Below are 22,786 nucleotides of genomic sequence, written 5' to 3'. Positions count from 1 at the left end.
ATTGAGCCTTAAAAGACTCAGAAAAAAAATATTTCTCTTAGTGGCTTTACAGGTTCAGAAAACTTTCAAATATCCCAAATATTCTTGTTTGGGATGATCTAAAACAAGAATATTTGGGATATTTGAAGCAGTCTTCCTGAAATTTTTTGTCTAACTAATCCTTCTGGCTGAAAATTGTTTGGATTTGTTTCATCCTTCCAAAAATGTTCAGTCTAATCCAGCTCTGTGTGAATTACCCAGTTACACATAAGTGAAAAACCTCTGAAGGCTTTAAGTCTATCTGCCAACATTTCACCGGACAACCTTGGCAGTAAACCATGATCTCTCCCACAACAACTACGGGAGGAGAACTCTCTCTCCAGCTCAAACTCTCTGGAGCACCTGAAAAGAGAACAGCTCAAGTCTGTAAAGGCTTGTCTACTCAATAGCTGAGCATTTGTGTTGATAGCAGCCAAAGCCCAACTTGAGAGGAGTATTAAAAATAATAGAATTACAGAATAGCTACCAAAAATTATTTTTCAAGCTTTGTGATGAAACTTTACAACTTAGGAAAATTGTAATTTCTAGAATGCCAGAACAAACAAAAAAAATCTCAAAGTATAAAACAAAAATTATTTTCATCACTGAATGTTTGTCACAATATAAGAAAAAACTGTTTTAATTTTACTCACACAGTTCGAGCTTTTTCTTTGGTGCAAATCTTAGTAGGCTTTTCTGTAAGATGGTAACTGGCCTTTTTGTTCATTTAATCCATGTGTTCAGAAACTTTCCTTTACCACCTTAGTAACCAACTCGGGTTCCCTCTGCCACCTTCGGAGTTTCTATTCATAGCACAGTCAGATCTAATCCCAGTTTCACTAACATTGGCAGTCAAATGGTTGGCACTACCTTATGAGAAAACTGAAAATAGCTTAAAGCTCTTGCTCTATCACCTTTTTTTAAAATTTGCAATGGTCAGTAATCAAATATATCTTTTGGTATTCATTAAATCAGAGCTGTCTATCATGCTAACTACAAGTTTTCATGAAGGAAAGATTTAATACTTGCTTGGTTTGACCTACTCCTACAGCCTCTGCTTTCCCCATCTTTGTTTTTGTCCTCAGTCTGATACATGAGTACCAGACAGCAAATTGCAAGAAATTGTTGAATAAAGTGGATATCAAGAAATAATTTTGCACATTTCTGATCCTTTTCAATTACTATTCTGTTTCATATTCAATCACATTGAATAGACCATAGTAAAAAATACATGTAATAGATTTTTAAAAAACTATGTATATTTATTGGAAAATCGGGTATACAGAGAGGAGGAGAGACAAAGATGTTCTATCTGCTGATTCACTGCCCAATGGCCACAATGCCTGGAGCTGAGCTGATCCAAAGCCAGGAGCCAGAAGCCTCCTCCAGGTCTCCCATGTGTGTGCAGTGTTCCAAGACCTTGGGCCATCCTCGACTGCTTTTCCAGGCCACAAACAGAGTGCTGCATGGGAAGCAGGGCTCCCAGGACAGGAACTGGCATGCACATGGGATCCTGGTGTGTGCAAGGCAAGGACTTTAGCCTCTAGGCCACTGTAGTAGGCCCTAGACCTTTTTTCTTTCTTTCTTCTTCTTTTTTTTTAATCTCCCAAATACAAAGCTTCAAACATTGAATATAAACTGAACCAGCCATTCAAAAACAGCAAAAAGGAATCAAATATAAACTATTGAAGTAGGCTGACTACTTATTCTTCTCTCTTCTGTATTCAAATACTAATCGGTATTAAGAGTTATTGATCAGAAATTAACTGGGAGAATAAATTTGGTATGTGAAAAGTCTCAAAAAGGGTATTTCTCATTTACACTGAAAAGTATACTTACTAACACGTTAGGCATCCAGTGACATATAAAATAAAAGGTTAACTGAGGAAGTTTTTATCGGTGAATATCAAATAATTGTTTGTTATTGATAGAGGAAGATTCTAAATTCTTGGGAGGAGGATGCCAAGATCAGTTTTGCTGTGACTGATACATAAAATCGTGGCAAATCCACCATTTCCATTCTGTTCCTCAGGCCCAGAGGTGGGTTTACCTGGTTAGGCAGAGGAGGAGCTATAATCTCAGCAACATCCTAGGAATGGGTCCTCAACCTCATACTCAGTAACAATCTGATACTTAGTGCTGAATCTAACTTAAGTATACCTGTTTAAACTTTCATGTCATTCCAAATGATGGTGTAATTTTAGCAATTAAATACTGATTATTGATTGTAACATATTTGATTACAATTAGATTGCAGAAAAAGTAAAACTATTAAGTATTCACTCTGAAAACAGGTTTAGTGCCTTTTCAGACATTTGTAAATTGTGCTACAGCTCACTTTTCACCAACCCTATTTTGAAGCTAAAACACTACCACGCTTAACCTTTTGTAGTTTTCAAAACAACAGTGGCAACACACTTTTTTCCTTAGTCTGTCTTCTTCCCACATCTTTCCAAAACTAAACTTAAATTGTCCTAGGACCCGTCTATATTTTAGCAAAGCTTACTCTCTCAATCATCTCTTCTACCTTGTACTACACTTTCAATTATTCCTCCATCCTTAACTACTCCTCACTAGTTTATCCTACAAAGATCCAAATAGTTTGGCCCAATTACAACTAATATGCAAACCACTTGGAAATGAAATTATGTAGTATGTAACTTCAACATTATATACCAGAAATAAATGCTAGGGGTTTATTATAGCATATTTACAGATGAGTCACTTAAAAGGTGCAATGAGCATACTGTTTGCCAAAACATCTGAACCATCACTTGCCAAGCATTTTGCTATAGAACAGTGAATATTTTTAAAAAGCCCACTTCAGCTGTGTTATTGCTTAAGACAAAGCGTGTCTGTTTCTCCATAGGCTCTTCATAGAGCACAGATTTGCAAGTTTCATATGGCAACATCACCATGGCTTCAATTATTGCTTGAACGGTTGTTATAAGATATTGCTAAGAAATCACTTTCAGATGTATGTACAATTTGTACATGAAAAGTATGTACGTGAGACTTGGTGTCTTTTCATAACATAAAATTCAAAGCATGTAGAAGTAAAACTGGCACTTCCACATTTTTTTGTGTGTGTCCTGAAGTTCATAGTTTGTCTTTGTGGTGAAAATCAGCAAATGTTATTATCTATTACTATACTGCCCAGCTTTGGCAGTAACTAAGAAAATGGTACCATATCTAGTATGCCTAATAGCCCTATAGTGAGCAATATTCATCCCTCATGCTTATCAGTGTTTACTTTTAACTCTAACTTTGCAGATTAATACTCAAATGTAAGATTGCAAATTTGAAAATAAACCTTAAACTAATGGAAAAAATGATACGAAGCCTACGTTATTCAAGTTTTCAAAACTACAAGTGGACAAAACATTGATATCTCAGTCTACTTGTACCTATTTCTAATAAATGGAATTATATGAAAGTATTCAATGATCAAATCTGGCCATTTAATACTTAAGGTGATCTTCTAAATACAGATTTCTAACTCCCACTGAGATCTGTTAAATCTAAATCTGAAAGTAGAATCCAGGAATTTGTATTTCCAAATCTCACAAGGTAATCCTTCTGAGGTTTGCTAGATATTTCCAAAGTAGATCTGTTGAACCATTGAAGTAGGTCATTCTCAATGATGGCATGATGATGAGGCACTTGACTAAAACTGATCTGGCCAAAATATCAGAAACAAACACAAACTTTACTTTTCTACATTCTCAAGTTCTTCCAAAATTTATGTAGTGTATACAATAAGCACACACACACACACACACACACAACTAATTATTTTATGAAAGTTTCACAATATGAAATAGCTATGATTCTTATTTAACAACAGATATAATGAACTTCTTTTTAATGTAAGGAAAGTAGGAATAGAGGGAGGGAGGAAACAAGTAGCAGGACGATATTTTGGTTATAGGTGCTTGAATAAGGTGTGAGGAAGGAATTTTGCACACTATCTAAATATACTCTGGTAAGATGTTAACTGTAGATAATGTCAGCGACTACTCTTCATTCACCACTACAAGAATTCAGAATTTGTGTCCATAGCTGGGATCAGTACATCCTTTGAATAAGTTTTGATCATGTTAATACAATTAATGTGCATATAAAATCAGTTCATTGTGAATTAATATATTCACATCAGGAGCCATCCATAAAGTCATCACACAGGCTACAGAATACGTGAAATTTTAATAATTAGGACCCTTGCATGATTTTTGGCTAGTTCTCATAGGCTTATAGAAACTTCTGAAATGATACATAATTTCTAGAGCTTGAAATCTGTCATGTATGAACAGAAATAGTTAAGTTACAATATGGGACTTCATCCTTGGACTGAGTTTCTAGGTGTTGTCGACAAAGGTGTTTCACATAGTGAAAAGCCTGTTCAGAGTCAGTGCAGTTATTCCAAAGGAACATTCAGAGATGTCACAGAGAGCGCTTGGAGTCCGATTGTACTCTGAGGGAGGCACAGAGGGGTAAAATGCAGATGTGAGCAGTGTGCTTAGAAAAGGGTAGTTCATTCAGAAGTGAACAGTTGTTCAAGCCTGGGATTCAGTGTGTGCTTGGATCAAGCAACAGCAGCTCTGTGGCCATGCTGCGTTCAGGGATGGAGAAAGGATGGTGGTGTTTAGTGGAACCAGGCCTGATGAGACCGATGGCACAGTCTCCAGAGATAGCAGGATAGAAGGGTTGTTGTGTTCGAACTGTTTGACAAGATAGAAACGTTTCTATAGATGTTTTATTTTTTCTTCCTGCTCTAATAATCCACAATGCCTTATCAAGTCAAGGCCCAGGCAGACTTAAATAAGCTGAGTTGATGATGGTCCTGCTCTTAAGCTCCTTTTTGGTTCTTCACAGTCTTAGATCTCCACCTCAGTGGGCAGTAGTCTGATTTTCTAACCCAGAGCCTAGCGGTTTTCCGAATACTCTGCAGTTCTGCCTTTTGTATATATCAAGTTAATTTTAATTTATTACTAAAATGCAGGAGAATTTTTAAATATACAATCCTTGTTTCACTTGTGAGTGAACATTTCTTTAGGTTGTTGTCTTATTCGGCTTTGTTTCTCTTGGAGAGACATAAGTTTTCACACTTTCACGTTAAGACAGTTTCCTGATGCCATTGTCACTGGACAAGGAGTGTGATAGGAGAGCTAACATGTTTAAGTGTGGAATCCACAGAGCCCTGCTCCAGTCTCAGCATTACAAGAGGTCACAGTTTACTGGATTCAACACACATTTGTGTTTCGAGGAATTTCGAAACAGTTTATGAAAAGAGACTAATGTGGAGGTGGATTTTAAACAGACCACATGTTACATACAAGTTATGTCTTCATCTTTATTTCAAATTGCACACCCTAGAGATCAAACTGTATTTTTGAGGCAGATTATTCTTTGAAATCCAATATTACTTATTTGTTAAGGCTCACCAAGGGGCTTCTATACTATAGAATATTTTGGGTAAATGAGATACCGATGTTGGTAAACAAAATTGGCAAATGACAGCATTCTATCCCTCAATATGGCCCAATGTCAATGTGCACTTTGGAATGGATGACTTGTTATACAATTCCTTTTGCAAATTCACTTTTTGAACACTGAAACATGGAGCTAGAGTTACTGAGTTATATTTTAAAGTATTTCTTTTTGAGCAGATTAAAACCAGTAAGCAAGTTTAATATCACTTGCTTTCTAGGAGGACAATGTGCGAATTCCTTTCTGCCACACTAACATGCATCTAAAGGAGGCTGGTTAAAAAGCAAATGCTGCTACATAGCTAAAATGGAAATTCCTGAAGTAGGGTTAGGTAGTATAACTGCAGCTAAAACAGTTTTTTCCACACTACTTTGCGAACAAGCTCAGTCACAACAGTATAGTCATCAAGTGTCATATTGGCAAAATGACAGCAAATTAGAGCACTGTTATAGATGATAGCTTCAAAAACAGGCTTAGATTACATGGCATGAAAACTATGGTTTATCTCTTGTGATATATAATATCGATTCCTGGCATGTTTTTCATTGTGACATTTGTGACATTTAAATGACTACCTTCTCTAACAGAAATCATAAACTAATACACAGTTCATGATTGTTCTGACAATTGGGGGTACACATACACTTCTCCCAAACCTCACACCAATTGCCAGATAATGGAAGATATTTCAAATTAATTTTAAAAATACATAGATAGTTATGCTTGCATATGAGAATAATAATCATATGTTTAGAATAATTGCTTAGACAAACTTTTACAAAAGGCCAAGAAAAAGATGGGATGATTTCTGGAAGTCCATAACAGGCTTTTGTTTATAAATCACATTAATAAAAACATTTGATTTTAATACATCATCATAATCTATAAATTATTGCACAGAATAAGCATAAATGACTTTAGTGAGCTTGGTTCTTGCTCACGTATCTACGTTGCATTGAGCCCATCAGCATTTTAGCTCAAATATTTTCTAACATCAGTATGAAGAAAGAAGTGCTCCCAGCCTGCTCTATCCACACTGATTGCACACCACCCCTGTCCCTTTGATGAAAATGGGCTAATATCCCAGTCTGCTGAGAGATTTCCTCTGAAAAATTATTCCCATGAGAATATTCTGTTCTCAGCCCATACAGTCTCCCATGAATGCTCTGGTTTCCTCCCCTTAAATCGCTTTTTGAGGCTAAGAACAGTAGGGAAGAGAATGGCAAGCAAGAGTGTGCAGAGCTGAGAGCCCAGGTCCTAACAACCCACTAGTGACCCCATAGACCCCATGATGAGAATAGAACTTAAATTATAAACAGGTCATGACTGTAACAAATACCATGCATATAGACACATTTTCTACCCATACAGATATTGTCAAAACACTAATTGGGCCTCAAAGACTACAATGGGTATTAATCACATAATCCTTGAGTTATGTCATGCCCAAATCATTATGCAGCTAACAATCATGAACAGAAGAGAAACACATTCCATTCAGTAGACATGAGCTACCATAACTACACTTACTAAATTAAGGAAATGGGCACTCCAAGTTCTCAAGGAAATAATTAACTCCAGTTTGCTTATCTTAATAGAAATCAGGCTTTAGGTTTGATCAGATATGGGTAAAGTCTGGTCATACCATGCCGTTAATTCAGTGGGAGCTCATAATGTTCTCATGCAGTGTTGATGGGAATTGATCTTTGTTTTAGCAGAACATAAGAAAGCCTGCTTATAACTCCAGTGACTACTAGTTCTGAAGGTTAGACCTACTCCGGTATTCTTGAGGGTGGTTCACTGATTTAAAGGCTACATCTTAAACTGTTTTTAGTCTCACAGCCATAGGAACAAAAGAGTGTTCCTGTATTTTCAAGTGCTAAGCTGAAAAGGGTCTCGTACGTTAATGCATTTCATTTGCAGTACTAGTTGTTAGAAGATGGCAAAATACTTGACTATAATCTTGGTTAAAGATATGGTGGAAATTTCATTTCCGCTGGATGACATGGTACATTAAGTTTAAAGACATATGAAGGACAAAGCTTTCCCAGCGTCTGAAATCCTTTGTTCTACATGATTTCAGCCCAAGCACTCATCTGTCTAAATAAGGAAAACTACATTAGATCGATAGTGTTACATAACATACCCACAACACAGTAGCAAGTTTTACAAAAATCTAATGTGTGAAATGTAATTACATAGAAGTAAGAGATATGTATAAAAATAGGTAATATCCCTAAAATATTTTTGCTAAGTTACAATTCTTCCCGCTGGGAAGTTTACCACACTGCCACAATGTATATATGAAATGTCCGTTCAGAAAATGAAAGTTAGAAAATATTTCTTGCCTACTAACTCATTAAATAGAGGAATATGTAATCAAACCTGGCTTTCAAAAGTGGTATAAATATATAGGGAGCATTCTCTGCATGTGTGATGAATGAGAAAACAGGAAATCTATTTTGGTTGGTTTTGACAGGGTGCCTATACTTTTAATGTAAAAATCAGTGTGCACGTGTGTGTGTGTGTGTGTGTGTGTGTGTGTGTGTGTGTGTGAGACCAAAGCACTCAGATGAATGGACGCATCCTGTTTTCCCCATACTCCAGCCTTTTTAAGTCACTCCCTTTCTCTAGGATTATTGCCTAACAAATCCCGCTGCTCATTCTCACCAAAGCAATGTAAGAGAATAGTCTCTCTCTCTACTTCAGTTCTGACCCAAGTTCTGGGCTTGTGCTTTTGGGAGGAGTCTTCTTTAATCCGTAGCAGGTCTCAGAGGCTTGTCTCCCGGAGGAACATGGTGCCAATGTTGTAGGAAACCTTCTTTATTCTCGATGAAGACAGCGAAGGCTTTGGTGGCTTGGGACCAGTCCTTACCTCCAGAAAGTAGCAGATTCCGGGGATTTCCTTTGGGAAGTTGTCAGGAAGCTCTTCACGGGAGCGAGGAATGAATGTAAAACTTTCTTCTCGCTTTAATAATCTGAAACAAAATATTGATAATATGAAACAGGCAGAGAAAAAAATGAGTTAATGAAGAGGAATTATAATGGCTGTGGAAGGTTGTCCACGGTAGTGCTCATAGTAACACCTCTATTTCTTAGCACAGATGTGGACTTCAAAAAGCAGATGCTGTAAGTCAAGAGCCCTTTGTGTTATACTAGGAAAATGACGAAAGCTGTTAGTCCTGCTGTTTGAACAAATGTTTTTTGAAATCTGATTTCTTATAAAGGGAAATCCCGGAAATATTTGCTCAAATTTTACTTTTTTTCCCCCATAAACAAAGGACCAAGGAAACTGCGTGAGGCAGGCTATATGTCAAACACATGGCTTCGTGTGTCTGTAAGTCTACCCAAATTCCAGAGCATTGCTTTTATGCTTTGAAGACTCTTGATAAGCTTTAAATGTCCATCCTGTATGTGTGGCACATCAGTTGAGTAATTAGTCTTCAGAATAATGATTTGTGATTCCCAGTGTCTGTAATATCTTGCTACTTATTGTTAGCAATCCACATTAGCCCAACTCAACAGGATTTATTAGTCAAAGTACTTTGATCTTTCCTTCTTGTGGGAGATCATCTCTGGATTTCTGCCTGTTTATCTTATGTGGTGGGACATAGGCACACAGCACACCATGTCCCCAGAGGAACCAGACAATGGTTTCAACTAACCAAAACCTCAGCCTGGCCTGTTCACTGTTCATGCAGGCAGGAGTGGTGGGCTGCACCCCAGTCTCTTCTTTATCCTTGGACAAGTGGTGCTGGGACTTCCTTGATGAGAAACTCTAAAGAGGTCAAATGCGATCCACAGCCTACTTGCCAGCCACATGTGGTGAATGTGAACTGAGGCACAGCTTCCAGCTATGTGTGTAGAATATGACCTGGGACATGGTTGGAGGGGCCAGAGAGATAGACGTACCTTCCAGCCAGTTACAGGACTGTCAAGGGACGCCCCTCTGCTTCCCCCTTTATCAGTCTATATAAGTTGTGCTCACTTTATAATAAATGGACATGCTCTATCGGACTGTCCCTGGTGGTTCTTGTGGCCAAAGAACATCGAGGCATTCTGGTTACAAAACATTCTTTGGGAACACTAAAACTTGAAGAAACTTGTTAAATTTTTCCAGGCCCATGAGAGGTTTGGTTTGATACCCATTTGTAAAAATGTGGCTGAACTATTCAGCTTAACTCAAGTCTTAATGGATTTCTTGTTATTGTCCAGGGAAAACTCCTAGACTCTCCTGAGAATGTAATTGTTACAACAAAATCTAAGAAGCTTGTGATTTGTTAATAGATAGAATAAAAGAAGCAAAGAACTCCTTTCAATAGAGAATGAAAAAGTGTAATATAAAACAAATGAATTATTATAACAGTCAGAAGTGGAAAACATGGTGTGTTTGGTTTCACAAACCTTACACTGTTAAAATGTCGAAGATGCATAGAATTTTAATACTAGACATGAAGAACAAATAAGAGGTAAGAAGTAAGAAAACAGAAAGGGAACATACTTTCAATCATTTGATAACATAGAGTGAGGTGAAGACACACTCAGTCACACTTAATTAGAACACTTAAAATCATCAGTTAATAGTCGAAACTATTTGGAAGGCACTGTGAAATAAAGCTCATCATGTTTTCTGAAACAGTTCATTCTCTAAGATAAATAAAGGTGGATAGAGGCTTCAGGTGGTACTGTGGAGGACAAATGTGAGGGAAAGGAACTATTGTAGCAATGATTGCAAGGAAAATAAAGGATGTGTGAAAATGTACGATCATTGTGAAAGCAATTCACACTTAAGAAGAAATTCCTTCCTTCTCAGATGTTCTTAATCTGTGAGGAACTATCTTCGGACATAACAACTGCCAATAGGGATAACTGTCAGAATGTCAGCAGTGCCCTCCCTGTCTGTGAGTTCTGCCCCCGCAGCATCAATCAACCCTGGTGGGAATATTCAAAACATTGTCTGTATTGAACACAAATCTACTAACCACCAATTCCAAAACACTACATCATAACAATATCTAAGTAATGTTTATGTCACATTTATGGATTTTAGGTAGTAGAGTTTTAGGTAATACAGAGTATGTCACTAGGTGTATGAAAATGCAGTGCCACTTTCCACAAAGTACTTGGCCACCCTCATACATAGTGTCTGCAGAGAATTGTACCAAAACGCTCATGGGATACCTAGAAATGACTATATTTACCTGTATAAGCCAAGTTGGAGGATTTTTCTGTACTACAGAAGAGCAGTTCTAATTCACTATTCCTTTAAACATTATACAATGGCTATAGTAATTTGGGGTTTAAGGAATTGAGACTCTGTGTAACATCTCAAGATGGTAATGGCAGTAGAACTAGAATCTAGACCTATTGACAATACCCAATCAACACATCCCTATTATAAATGATAAGACTGACTGTCCTCTATCACAAAGCTGAACTGATATGAGTGAAGAACTCATCAGCATTGTTATCTTTTCATTTGCTTGGCTGCCAGAAATTTCTTACATATAATAATTGGTCAATTCAGAAATGTAAAAATACCTGAATACTTTTGTAGTTAATTTCAAAATAATTTACCAAATTCTAGTAGACATCTATGTGAAACAAGTGGGTGCTAGTCAATGAAACATTGCCTTAGCACTTGTTTTATGCTAAAATCTCTCAGTGGAGGAAAGTAAGGGGAGATATGCAGAAACAAAATAGTTTTTTAAACAAGTACCCAGAAACAAATTCATAATATAAGTCAAGATGTCAGACCACATGTGATTCAATGCAAAGGAAGATGCTGTGTATGATAAAGGAGTATACATGTCGAGAACCAGAGCAATAACATCCACTTTCACCAACAGTAACGGAGTGATAAACTAAACCTTTGCAAGAGTTTCTTTAAGACACCATAATCATCATTTTGGATTTGACATGAGCTACATTCCCCTTTCACACTGTAGAATTCATTCCTTCATAGATTATTTACTTCAACACAGTTATTATGTTTTGCTACAGTTGCAAACTTCCCATAGTAAAAAATACTGGTGTTACATCAATGAAGTATTTATAAACGACAAAAAGAGGAGGGAATCCTTTGCTTCAGTTGCCAGAGCTTTTAAATAATTCATTCTACTTTGGCTGGGAGGAAACTCTTCACAGCACATTGATCTCTTGACATTTTAATTAAATCTCATATACTGTGCTAGAAATCGGACAGGAGCTTTTATGGGATTTAATTTTTTGCAAATAAACATTTTGATATTAAAAAAAAATCAGTCTTCAATGTCAAGGATGAAAACGACCTCGTAACAGTACTTGGACTCAATCTTGAGTCCATTATTTAATAGCCTTTGTATCTATGAGTGGTAAAGTGCAATATTGGGGAATTTCCAATAGGACTGCCTAGATGATTCTCTAGGTCTCTGGACAAGGGCAGGGAAGCATTTCACAAAGCATGCTTGATGATGATACAAGTCATGGCACTCAGTAAAGGATCACATGTGTGCACACCGATTGGGAATGTAGACTGATTACTCAGAGTATATCAAATCCCCTCACTCCCCAAAATGGATTATTAATTGCTAGTCCCTGGGCAGGCTCTACAGCTCTGCCTAACTGTATCTCTTCAGTACCTTGGGATTGATACAGAAGCTTAGATTCTATAGAAATCTAAATTAATCCCCAACTGTAGCTCCTAGCAGCTTCCAACCTGGGAGTCACAGTGACATGTCTAAAAGTATGTGGAAGCCACACAAATTCTAGTTTGCTGACTTGGTTGTCACCTTTTCACTTCTGGAGCTGTACCAATAAATTGAAGCTCAAAATAAAAATCCACTGCTGCATTGGATCAGCGAGTATTTTCCGAGCATGGCCACTGAGCTCCATGGAGCCGCTGGCTTGCAGCCACAGAAATGAAGCTGCCCACTGATTTGGCTCCTGTCTGCAGGATTATTCCCAAAACTTTCCTTGAGTTTACACTGTGTCCTAAATCCTTCCTTTAAAAGTACAAATGTTCTACATATCATTTACATTTTAATGTGATAATTTAAAATGGATCATAATAATAGAATCTCAAATATAGTATATAGGAATACAGACTTTTCAAGAGTACTCCATGTGGTGGTGCAAGCATGCACGTGCGCATGCACACACACACACGCATTTCCATGAACTTCTGGAGGATTTGAATGCTTACCTTTAAGTAACTGCTCTTACTTCCATTTTCTGGAAGCCTTTTGAAATACTCATGTGATTTGTGCCAAATATAGCTTGGACTGAGTTAGGTCTTTGATTACTTTACACTTTCTCCGATTCTTGTCCTATACTTTGAAATTCCTAGTTTAGGAAATTATGGACAACTTGTTGTGTGCATTTCCTTTACTGCTTCAAGACTGAAGAATAATGAACAAGAAAACATTGGTATCTGTCTTTATGTCATTTGAGTTCGACAATTGGCTATTCAAAAAGTGACTGCCAAGTACCCTTTGGGAGCTGATGAGCTGATGTTTTCCTGTATATAATCATATTTATAGGGCAGAAGACTGATAGACATTTCATTTCTTGCCAAAAATTGCTTTGCTTGAAGTGGTTAATTATTGTAGTAACTGAGCTGACCCCATAGACACCTCCATGAACATAGCCCATCTTGCTTAAAGGAAATGATCCAGTTCAAAAGCTTATTATCTGATAACAAATTTGAATTATGTGTGTTTTCTTGATCTTACATCTGAGAATATTACACTTTTTATGTGTTGTCATCTCGTATTTTTCCTTCAAATATTCTCTATTGTTATTTGCTTGCTTTTCATTCCTTTCATGTCCAAGGAATAAGCATATGACTAACATCTTCCCAAATCTTATCTATTTAAACGTGAGCCACTAAGCTTAATGAGAAGCTTTTTGTCTTGTTGAACAGTTTCCCCTGACCAGTTCATTAGGGTTTCTAAATACCAAAATACTCAGTATTTTTCATCTTGACCAATTGGCCCAAGCAACAATATTTCAATCTGACATTACACCTAGCTCCCAGTATTCTTCAAGTTTAACGGGAAAAAAATGGGCTAAGACACTTAATATTTAGAAGTAGAAACGTACTCAATCCCCTATGTTCACCTGCTTGCATTCAGAGAGAATTTGTTGACTATCTCAGGAGAACTAACCTCCTATATACATCAGTAGCTAGTTAGCCTCTAAAATCTGTTCTTTCCATATTTCTTAGCAAAACATTTTTAGGTAAATACATGGCTAGCCATCCAGAAAACACATTTCCTGTTTTCTCTTAAAACTAATTTGTGAGTGGTTATTTTGTCACTACAATTTAAAGCACCCAGTAAGAATTAAATGGTAAAAGTGAAATATATTCCATTTCCATCTGGCAACTCCCTGTTAACACTGGTTGCCAGTATAGGACATTGGCAAAAGCAAGCTCAGGTTTCTCGTTTCCTGAGTGCCAAGAAAGCAGTGCACTACTGATGACTTTTTCATCTAATTTCCTAATCCTGACAATGACTACTCAAATTCATTTTTCAGTTTCCTAACATGCACAGACAGGCAGGGCTGAGAATAAGATTCCAGATGCACACAGAGTGGGTCAGTTCTGTGTTTTAGGGGCACATGACACGAGGTTCAGGTGACAGCATGGTTGGTATTCCTTCCAATGTTTTTGTAAACAAATCCTGGCCTGTAGTAAATATACTCCTTAAAATGCATAGGATAGTTTCTACCCCTTGGACCTTTCTTGGAATTCTTTTTCATAATTTGATCTTGTAGACTATATAGCTGGGTACTTTGTGTGGGTAAATAGTCTGATATTTGGACTTGGAGTGGACAGACCTGCTTCTTTGCTGCACCTTGAAGACTCAAGACTTGAGCTTCCCACTGCCCTAAGCCAAAAACCACTGCTATCACTCACGTGTAACCTTTGCATTTATATTTTTCCAGTGTTAAGTCATCTTTCAATCTTCATAATCTTTTCAGAAAATTTTGTGAAAATGACTTAAAATATAAGTTTGCTTTGATGCAGACAAATTTTTATGTCCATGCATAGGAACTGACTTCAAAATGAAGTTCATGAAAAATGCACAATTTGATTCCACTTCACATGAACTTTCAGAAGCCCCCTTGTACCTGTGTGTGTGTGTGTGCGCAGAGAAGAAATTGTATTTCTCTTATCTTTACTATTATCTCACTATTGTTTTAGAGATTAATTATAAAGTTAAGAATCATTACAAAATCAGGTGCTCAGTTTTCTGTACAAAATCACAAGTTCCTGTTGCTTATTCACTTGGAAACCTTTCTCAAAGGAATGCGCACATCTGGACATTATGCTGGATTTAGGTATTGTGCTTTGGGGTCAAAAAGAAAGACGACTCCTTGGAAAAATAAAAATGAATTAAATTTCTTAAGGGTGACTCAATTTCTCATTTTCTCCTCTTTATCTTCCGCCTGAGTGAAAGGCGAGAAGAGTCTGAACTATTTGTTTTGTGCATCACTGCTCCAAGATCTGCTGCAGACTGAAGACAGGCTCCATAAAACTACAGATACTGTCAGCTAGACAGTCTAAAATCCCTTGAAAATGAGTCATTGTCTAGAAATAGCACTCATGTCTAAAACAAAGAATCCAGTTCACTACAAAACAAAGAACTCACCAAATACTGATGTACTTATCTGTACAAGGAAAACTAACATTCTAGCTCATATTAAGAAATAAGAGGATCTTGGAATAGTTTGCTGCATTTTAAGATTATACGTATGGCTGAGTATTTTAGGAGCAATTTTAGAAGAGTATTCATCTTTAGATCTAAAATTAGATTAATGGATATGCCCTCACAAAGGGAGCAACTTCCTCTAAGCCCCACAGATATGGTAAGGCAGACAGTTTCAGGAGAACTGCTGTAACATCCCAGCTCTGATATGTTAACCTTGAGTAGCACAATGTGAATCCTATTTGTACCTGGTGTTTTGTGCATAATTATTACCAAACTGGGGAAACCCATTTCTTTTTTTTTTTTCAGATTTATTTATTAGAAAGGCAGATATACAGAGAAGAGGACAGACAGAGAAAAATCTTCCATTTGCTGACTGACTCCCCAAGTGGTCACAATGGCCAGAACTAAGTTGATCCAAATCCAGGAGCCAGAAACTTCTTCTGGGACTCTCGTGCTGGTGCAGGGTCCCAGGGCTTTGGGCCGTCCTCAGCTGCTTTCCCAGGCCACAAGCAGGGAGCTGGATGGGAAGTGGAGCATCTGGGACATACACCGGCACTCATTGGATCTGGTGCATGCAAGGCAAGAACTTTAGCTGCTAGGCTACTGCACCAAGCCCTCATCTGACTTTTTTTAAATATTGAATTTATTTTATGATACAGTTTTACAGGCTCTGGGATTTCCCATCTCGCCTCTCCAAACACTCACCTCTTCCCCACAGATTTCCAATATAAGATTAAAGTAATATGGTCTTTCATAATCAGTCAGAAATCCATCAATCTATTTAAGTGTATCCTGACATTGTAGGCATGGACAATACATTACTGAAAGGGCTATTCATCTTCTATTTTGCATGCAAGATGCCTTATATAAGAGAACAAATGCCTTCATAATATGACGGGTTTATTTGCAATTCTCTAAGTACTCTCCATACTGATTTTTAGTGGTTGTACTGACATACACTACCACCAACATTGAAGGAGGATACTTTTCTCCCCACATCCACATCAGCAGGTGTTAGAGTTCTGAATGCAGGCCAATCTCACTGGAGTTAGGTGGAAGCTCAATGTTGTTTTCATTTGTATTTCCCTGACAGCTAGGGAACCTGTGCATTTTCATATGTCTATTAGCTGTTTGAATTTGCTCTTTTGAAAAATGTACATTTCCTTTGCTCATTTCTTCACAGGGTGGGTTGTTTGCTGTATTTGAGCTCCTGAAGCTCTTTGTAAATCGTAGCTGTTAGTCCTCTATCGGTTGTGTAGTGTGCAAAGATTTTCTCCCATTCTGTTGGTGGCTCTTGGATTGGCAGGATTAACATCAAAATGTCCATATTACCAAAAGTAATATACAGATTTTATGTGATCCCAGTCAAAATCCTAACATTTTTTTCCTGAGAAATAAAATTGATTTAAAAAGTTCAGCTGGAACCACAAGAGATCATGACTTATTACTATTTTAAAGTCCCTATATATAGACTCCTTCTGTTCTGTTTCCAGGCTCAAAAACACTTACAAGGTTTCTAATTGCCTATAAGATACTCAATTATTAAATTTGAAAATAAATTCTTGGCCTCTTTGAATGTTTACCTACAATAACTTATAGGTTAATATTGCATTTTATTTTGGAATAATTTTAGAATTATAGATGATTGCCCAAAACACTGTAGTAAATTTTCCTTCCCTTGATATCAATTAGAAATGGGTTTTATAGCAGATAACAGCAACTTTAGTTTTATTTAATCTTGAACTTTTTCGTAGACCAAATGTGCGTTCCTCAGTCAAGAAAAATATGAGCGTGCCAGTTGCATTCTTTCACCGTATGTTTGAAATAATGATTATTAAGATATTTCAATATATTGAATCTATACTTGTACTGACTCTTAGAACCATTATAAGCAAGTAGACCCTTAGAAACTGGCTAAGACTGTGCCATTATGGCTCTACAAATAACTGCAGCATAATATTTTCATCATCAGGATTCACTAAAAGGGCCTTAAAGTGTTGGATATACATGAAACGATTGAAGAGAGATGTTTTGAAAAGTCAAATAGTCCATATTTATTTTAAAAATAATGTAGGAAAGCTTGATTCCTAAGCCACATGGTTGCATTTTCTGGGAACATACTATTTGATATGGCAGGAATATAACAGCAAAGTAAAAAATGTCTCTGAATATAATCTCATTGAATTTTGGTAGATGTGACATACATTGACACAGTTGAAAAGGTGATGTTATCCTCTGTCTCTGGAAAACTACTTCAGGAGGCATAGATCAATTTATTCTTTTGATAAAACCATTAAGTCATTTGTCTTTATTGATGATATTTCTTTCATAAAATACAGTGTTTACTGTTTGGGTTCTTCTATAATGAAAGGATAAGTTCAATAAAGTTATCTAAAAGTCTGAAAGAACAGTGACAGACCAGTCTACATACTTATTTTCTCTAAATATCAATTCATCAGTAAATTTTGAACCAAAAAATGTAAATAAAAACCATGTTTAAAAATATCCTGATGCCTCAGTGGATGCCTTTTCCTATAATAATATAACAAAAAGTAATAATTCATACAATAACTATATTGACAAAGGAACAGCAGATTTCTTAGTGTTTTTGAAGTGTTGATGACTATTAACTTCTCCATGCAAGTAAATATTCTCAAGTAATTTCATTATTATTCCATTCATCTGAATATATCAGAAAGATGCATTCCAGAAATTTGTCTATAAATTCTGAACAGCAGGCCTATATATGTAATAATGATTATGTGTATTAGAAACAAGATCACACAAAATATCTTAGCCTCACAGATTCAAGACAGTTGGTCTCAGTTGGAAGCACCATCCACATTAAGATCAGCACTAGAGGTAGGATGTGGTTAGAAATGTGAAGACTCCAGGTAAACATTTTACAAAGAACATTTTAATTCTGCATGTGAGAAAAATCTGCAGAATAATTAAATTTTTATTATTTTCATTTAATTTCGTTTTATGACACAGTTTCATAGGCTCTGGGATCCCCCTAACCCCAAGCCCTTCCCCGATGTTGGATTCCTCCACATTATTGCAGTAGCACAGTTCAAATCCAGTCATGATTCCTTCATTGCAAGCATGTACCATGCATAGAGTCCAGCATCTTATTGTCCAGATAAATTCAACAGTTTCTTGGGGAGACCATCCCAGGTTTGAAAGTAGAGCTGGCAGAATATCATCCCATCCAATGAAAAGCCACAACATAACAACAATAATTAACCTTTGTACATTTACAGCTACTTTAAAAAGGGACGGGGGAGATATCCCTTGGTTTGATTCCAGCTGTCTCCCTAGTGCTGTCTTCACAGTTCTCCTACAGGTGAATTCTCCCACCAAGGAAAGTCATTTTCACCATTTTATTTGAATTCATTATCAATCCAAGAACAGAGTTTGATCATAGATAAGAACTCAAGCTTTAGAGTAAGACCTACATGGATGTGAATTCTGACTCCTACAATTTATCTAAACATTGTCAATGTCTTACATAAGTTTCATTTTTCTCTTAAACTGAGAAATAAATGTAGCAATGCCTTGCTGTAGCAATTAAGTGAACTAATGTGAATAAGCAATCCAATAAATGCTTACTGTGACCATCATGGCCTTTTAGACTGAAATAATATGTTTTGAGATCGTCTAAGCCAGCCAAAATCTCAATCAATATTAGATTAAGTCCTCTTAACTCTTATAATACGAATTTATGCATTCTACAAAACTCTACCGTGAAAATGCGATCTGTAAAATTTTAAGCTTGGTATTAGTCTGAAATACTTGAAAATTACGTACTGTGACTTGTCATTTTTTAAAGAGATTGTACCAGGGGAAGGGGTGGGTAATTAGTTCTAGTGAAGGAATTACAATCATCTTTGCAAGGGGTAGATATTTTCTAGGACTGACCCTTAAACTCTTCAAGTCCAGGAATCTGCTGGTTCTTAAATATGAAAACAGAACCCAGTCTTAAAATGAGTCTCTCACTGAGTCTGTGTTTTTAGTTCTAATTGTCAGTCCCTCACTAGCACCAGAGCTCTCATCCTTTTTTTAAAAAAAAGATTTATTTTTATTGGAAAGGCAGATACACAGAGAGGAGGAGAGACAGAGGAAGATCTTTCATCTGATGATTCACTCCCCAAGTGGCAGAAATGGCCAGAGCTGAGCCAATCCAAAGCCTGGAGCCAGGAAATTCTTCCGGGTCCCCCATGTGGGTGCAGAGTCCCAAGTCTTTGGGCTGTCCTTGACTACTTTCCCAAGCCACAAGCAGGGAGCTGGATGGGAACCAGGACCCCCGGGATATGAACCAGCTCCTCTACGGGATCCTGGTACTTGCAAGGATTTTAGCCACCAGGCTGCCATGCCGGGCCCTAAAGCCCTTGGGGAAGTCTTTTTATTCCTCAGATTTCACTGTTGCAACTTTTTAAAAAGTTCTCAAAAATAAGGTTGTAGAGGTAGGGTTGTGGCTGGATTTAGCCCTATAAACTTTCTCTTGTTATGGACAGAATCTTCCCTGTTGATGCCTGGAACTTGTATATATATAAGGAAACCTTGTAAAGAGGAATTAAGGTTGCAGAGGAAATAAACGGTGTATCACCTTTAAATTCAGGAAACTGTCCTGGCTTAACCAATGGGCCCAACGGTACTGGTTTAGGTGATGAAGGAAGGGGGTCACGAGCCTAGGAATCAGAATGTCCTGTAGAAGCAGAAAGGGCAAAGCGGCAAATACTACAGAGCCCCAAGAAAGAACAAGCCCGTGAGACCCGTGTTAGACTTAATATATTTGTGTCACTGAAGTCAACAGAAATCAATAGCCTTATGCATGCACATATAGGATTAATTGAAGTAATTATACTTTTTAAATTTCAGGATTTTCCCATAAATCATACTGTCTTTATTACATAACTATGACTTGGGTAATTGGTTCAGGGCTTCTGCAATAAAAACTTACAGGAATAAACTGATTTCTAGTTCAGTTCTCACTCAGTGCTCCAAATGCTTTTGGCCAAACCACCAAATCTGTTGTGTCCTTGAGACTGCTAAATGAAATATGTAACTCGACTATCACACGCCATATAGCTGGCACAATTTACAAATATTAGAAAAAAGTGCATAAAATGGTTTTATGGAAACCAATATGTGGAAGGTTAGCATTGTTATACAGTAGGTCAAATATTCATTTGCAAGTCTGACATCATTTATGCCTGCTGATTTAAATTTCTACTTCTCCACTTCCCATCCAGCTTCCTCCTTAGGCATCTGGGAAAACAGAGAAAGATGGCCCAGAAGCTTAGGATCTTGCTCCCCATAAGGGAGACATGAAGTTTCTGGCCCTTGGCTCATGTCTGGCCCAGGAATGAACCATCAGGTAGAATGTCCTTCTCTGTTCTTCTCTCAGACTTTCAAACAATATATAAATCTTTTAAAAAATATTTATTATTGCAAAGTCAGATATACAGAAAGGAAGAAAGAGGAAGATCTTCCATCTGCTGATTCATTCCCCAAGTGGCCGCAAAAGTTGGAGCTGAGTCCATCTGAAGCCAGGAACCAGGAGCCTCTTCTGGGTCTCCTACATGGATGTAGGATTCCAAAACTTTGGGCTGTCCTTGACTGCTTTCTCAGGTCACAAGCAAGGAGTTGGATGGGATGTGGGGCTGCCAGGATTAGAACCAGCACCCATATGGGATCCCGGCGCATGCAAGGCAAGGACTTTAGCCACTAGGCTACCATACTGAGTCTAATATATGAATTTTAAAAAACAAACAAAAAAACCCAGAATGAAGTAGTAAATTAATGTCTACTGTAAGTATTAGGATTTAATAGGTTCATAAATTCCTATCGATAATATTCTGGAAAAGGTCCCCAAACACATTTAGTTGCTAAACTTCACATGCAAGTTTTATTTTCCATAAAAATACATTTGCTCATTCACATGTAAAGTGAAGGAAATGAAGTGGCAAATGATACACTAAATAGCAGAATGATGGAATCTGATTGTTTTTGAAGACTATACGATTGTAAAAATATAGGAAAAATCAGTGGGGGAGAAGGAGAAATGGGAAGCAGAGAAGGAAATACTCCTAAGCCTATGGAACTGTATTAAAAAAAAATGCCCACAAAAGCTGGGGTGGGGCCAGACAGATGCCTGGAGTTCAGCACTCCATGATGGTTCCCTACAGGTGCAGCAGAAACAGAAGCACTTCATTACTATCTGCTGCTTCTTGGGTACATCAGCAAAAAGCTGGACTGGAAGCAGAGTAGCAAGGACTTAAGGCAGACACCCCAACAGGGAGGGCAAACATAAAAGGGGCATTCAATGCAGTGCACAGCGCCTGCCCCACACACTAAACTTTAGAGCCAAATTCCAACCTGGGCTCTCTAATTCAAAACATGTAGACTTAACTTGAACCCTATTCTCCACTATGCATACACTCTTACGACAACTATCTATGTGGCAGCAGTGAAAGGTGGCTTGGCTTTAACAACATGAGCATTTCATGGTGGCTGGAAAAGCACTCTAAAATGTACAGAAGTAGATCAAGTGTTACATGAAGGAATCAAAAATGACAGCTAAAGAAAAGTTTATGTAACATTAGAGTCTTGATCGTTTTAGTTTGTATATAGAAAGAAAAATAAACCATTAAGGTGTTTATACCATTTGCTGAAGCCATTCTTGATAGAACCACATGTTTTGGTTTCACTGATCAGTAACATGATGTAAAGATAATTGTAATCAGTGCACTGTTTGTTTTTAAAATGTTTATTCTTTTAAGAAATGGGAAGGAAGTGCAGAGAGGAAGAGGTAGAGGCAGGGAATGGACAGAGCTAGCTCCCATCCACTGGCTCATCCTCAAACGCCCTCAACAGCAGCTGAGGGTGAGTTGATGTCAGAGCTAGGAGCACAAAAATAATCAGTACAGGTCTCCAGCATGAGTGGAGGGAGCCAACCACTGGGAGCCATCACTGCTCTCTCCTAGGGTCTGCATTAAGAGCAAGCTAGGGTCTAGTGTTGGCAGTGAGTATCAAACTCAGGTAATCCAATATGAGCTGTGACTATTAGTGAGTATCTTAACTGCTAATCTATATACCCACCGCTGTGCAGTATTTCAACACAGGAATGAGTAGGATAAAAGATGACCATACATTTCACACTTACTGGAGAAAAGAAACAGAAAACCCAGGACTCAGTATGTAAGTGTTTTTGTCAAGAAATAAAACTGGCAATAAAATGCTCTAGGTTAAAAGGAAATGATTCCTGGGCAATCATGCAACAAGATGACTCACCTACTGTAAAAAAAAAAAAAAGGACAACTATATGAAAGTCACATTTATGATCTTAATGTTTTTATGACTGCAAAAAATTTCAAGATAAATTATTATTCCAATTGTTAGTGATATATAAGCAATGCAATTATTTTTACTGTATGAAATAAAAAGTATCCTAACAGGCAACAAAAGGTAAATTCTCCTAAAAACATACTTCCTAAAAATTAAAAAGGCAAAACATTAACCTAAGTATTCACTAAGAAAGGAATTAACTAATAAAAAGTTATAAAATAATACACTGGAAT

The 22,786-nt window shown here is 37.2% G+C and overlaps 1 protein-coding gene across 1 annotated transcript in view; it reads right to left on the bottom strand.

Moving 5' to 3' along the window:
* Nucleotides 1-7,368: 7,368 nt before the first annotated feature.
* The window catches only part of GUCY1A2 (guanylate cyclase 1 soluble subunit alpha 2), a 282,653-nt gene continuing 267,235 nt past the window's right edge, over nt 7,369-22,786 (bottom strand). The window contains exon 8 of the mRNA XM_004585031.2: nt 7,369-8,486. Coding sequence (XP_004585088.2) covers nt 8,279-8,486 — 208 coding nt within the window. The 3' untranslated portion in view covers nt 7,369-8,278. The remainder of the gene's footprint in view (nt 8,487-22,786) is intronic.

The sequence above is a fragment of the Ochotona princeps genome, chromosome 4, assembly GCF_030435755.1.
Source record: "Ochotona princeps isolate mOchPri1 chromosome 4, mOchPri1.hap1, whole genome shotgun sequence".
NCBI lineage: Eukaryota > Metazoa > Chordata > Mammalia > Lagomorpha > Ochotonidae > Ochotona > Ochotona princeps.
Note: the sequence above shows the minus strand (reverse complement) of the source record. Positions and strands in the feature narration are given on the sequence as shown.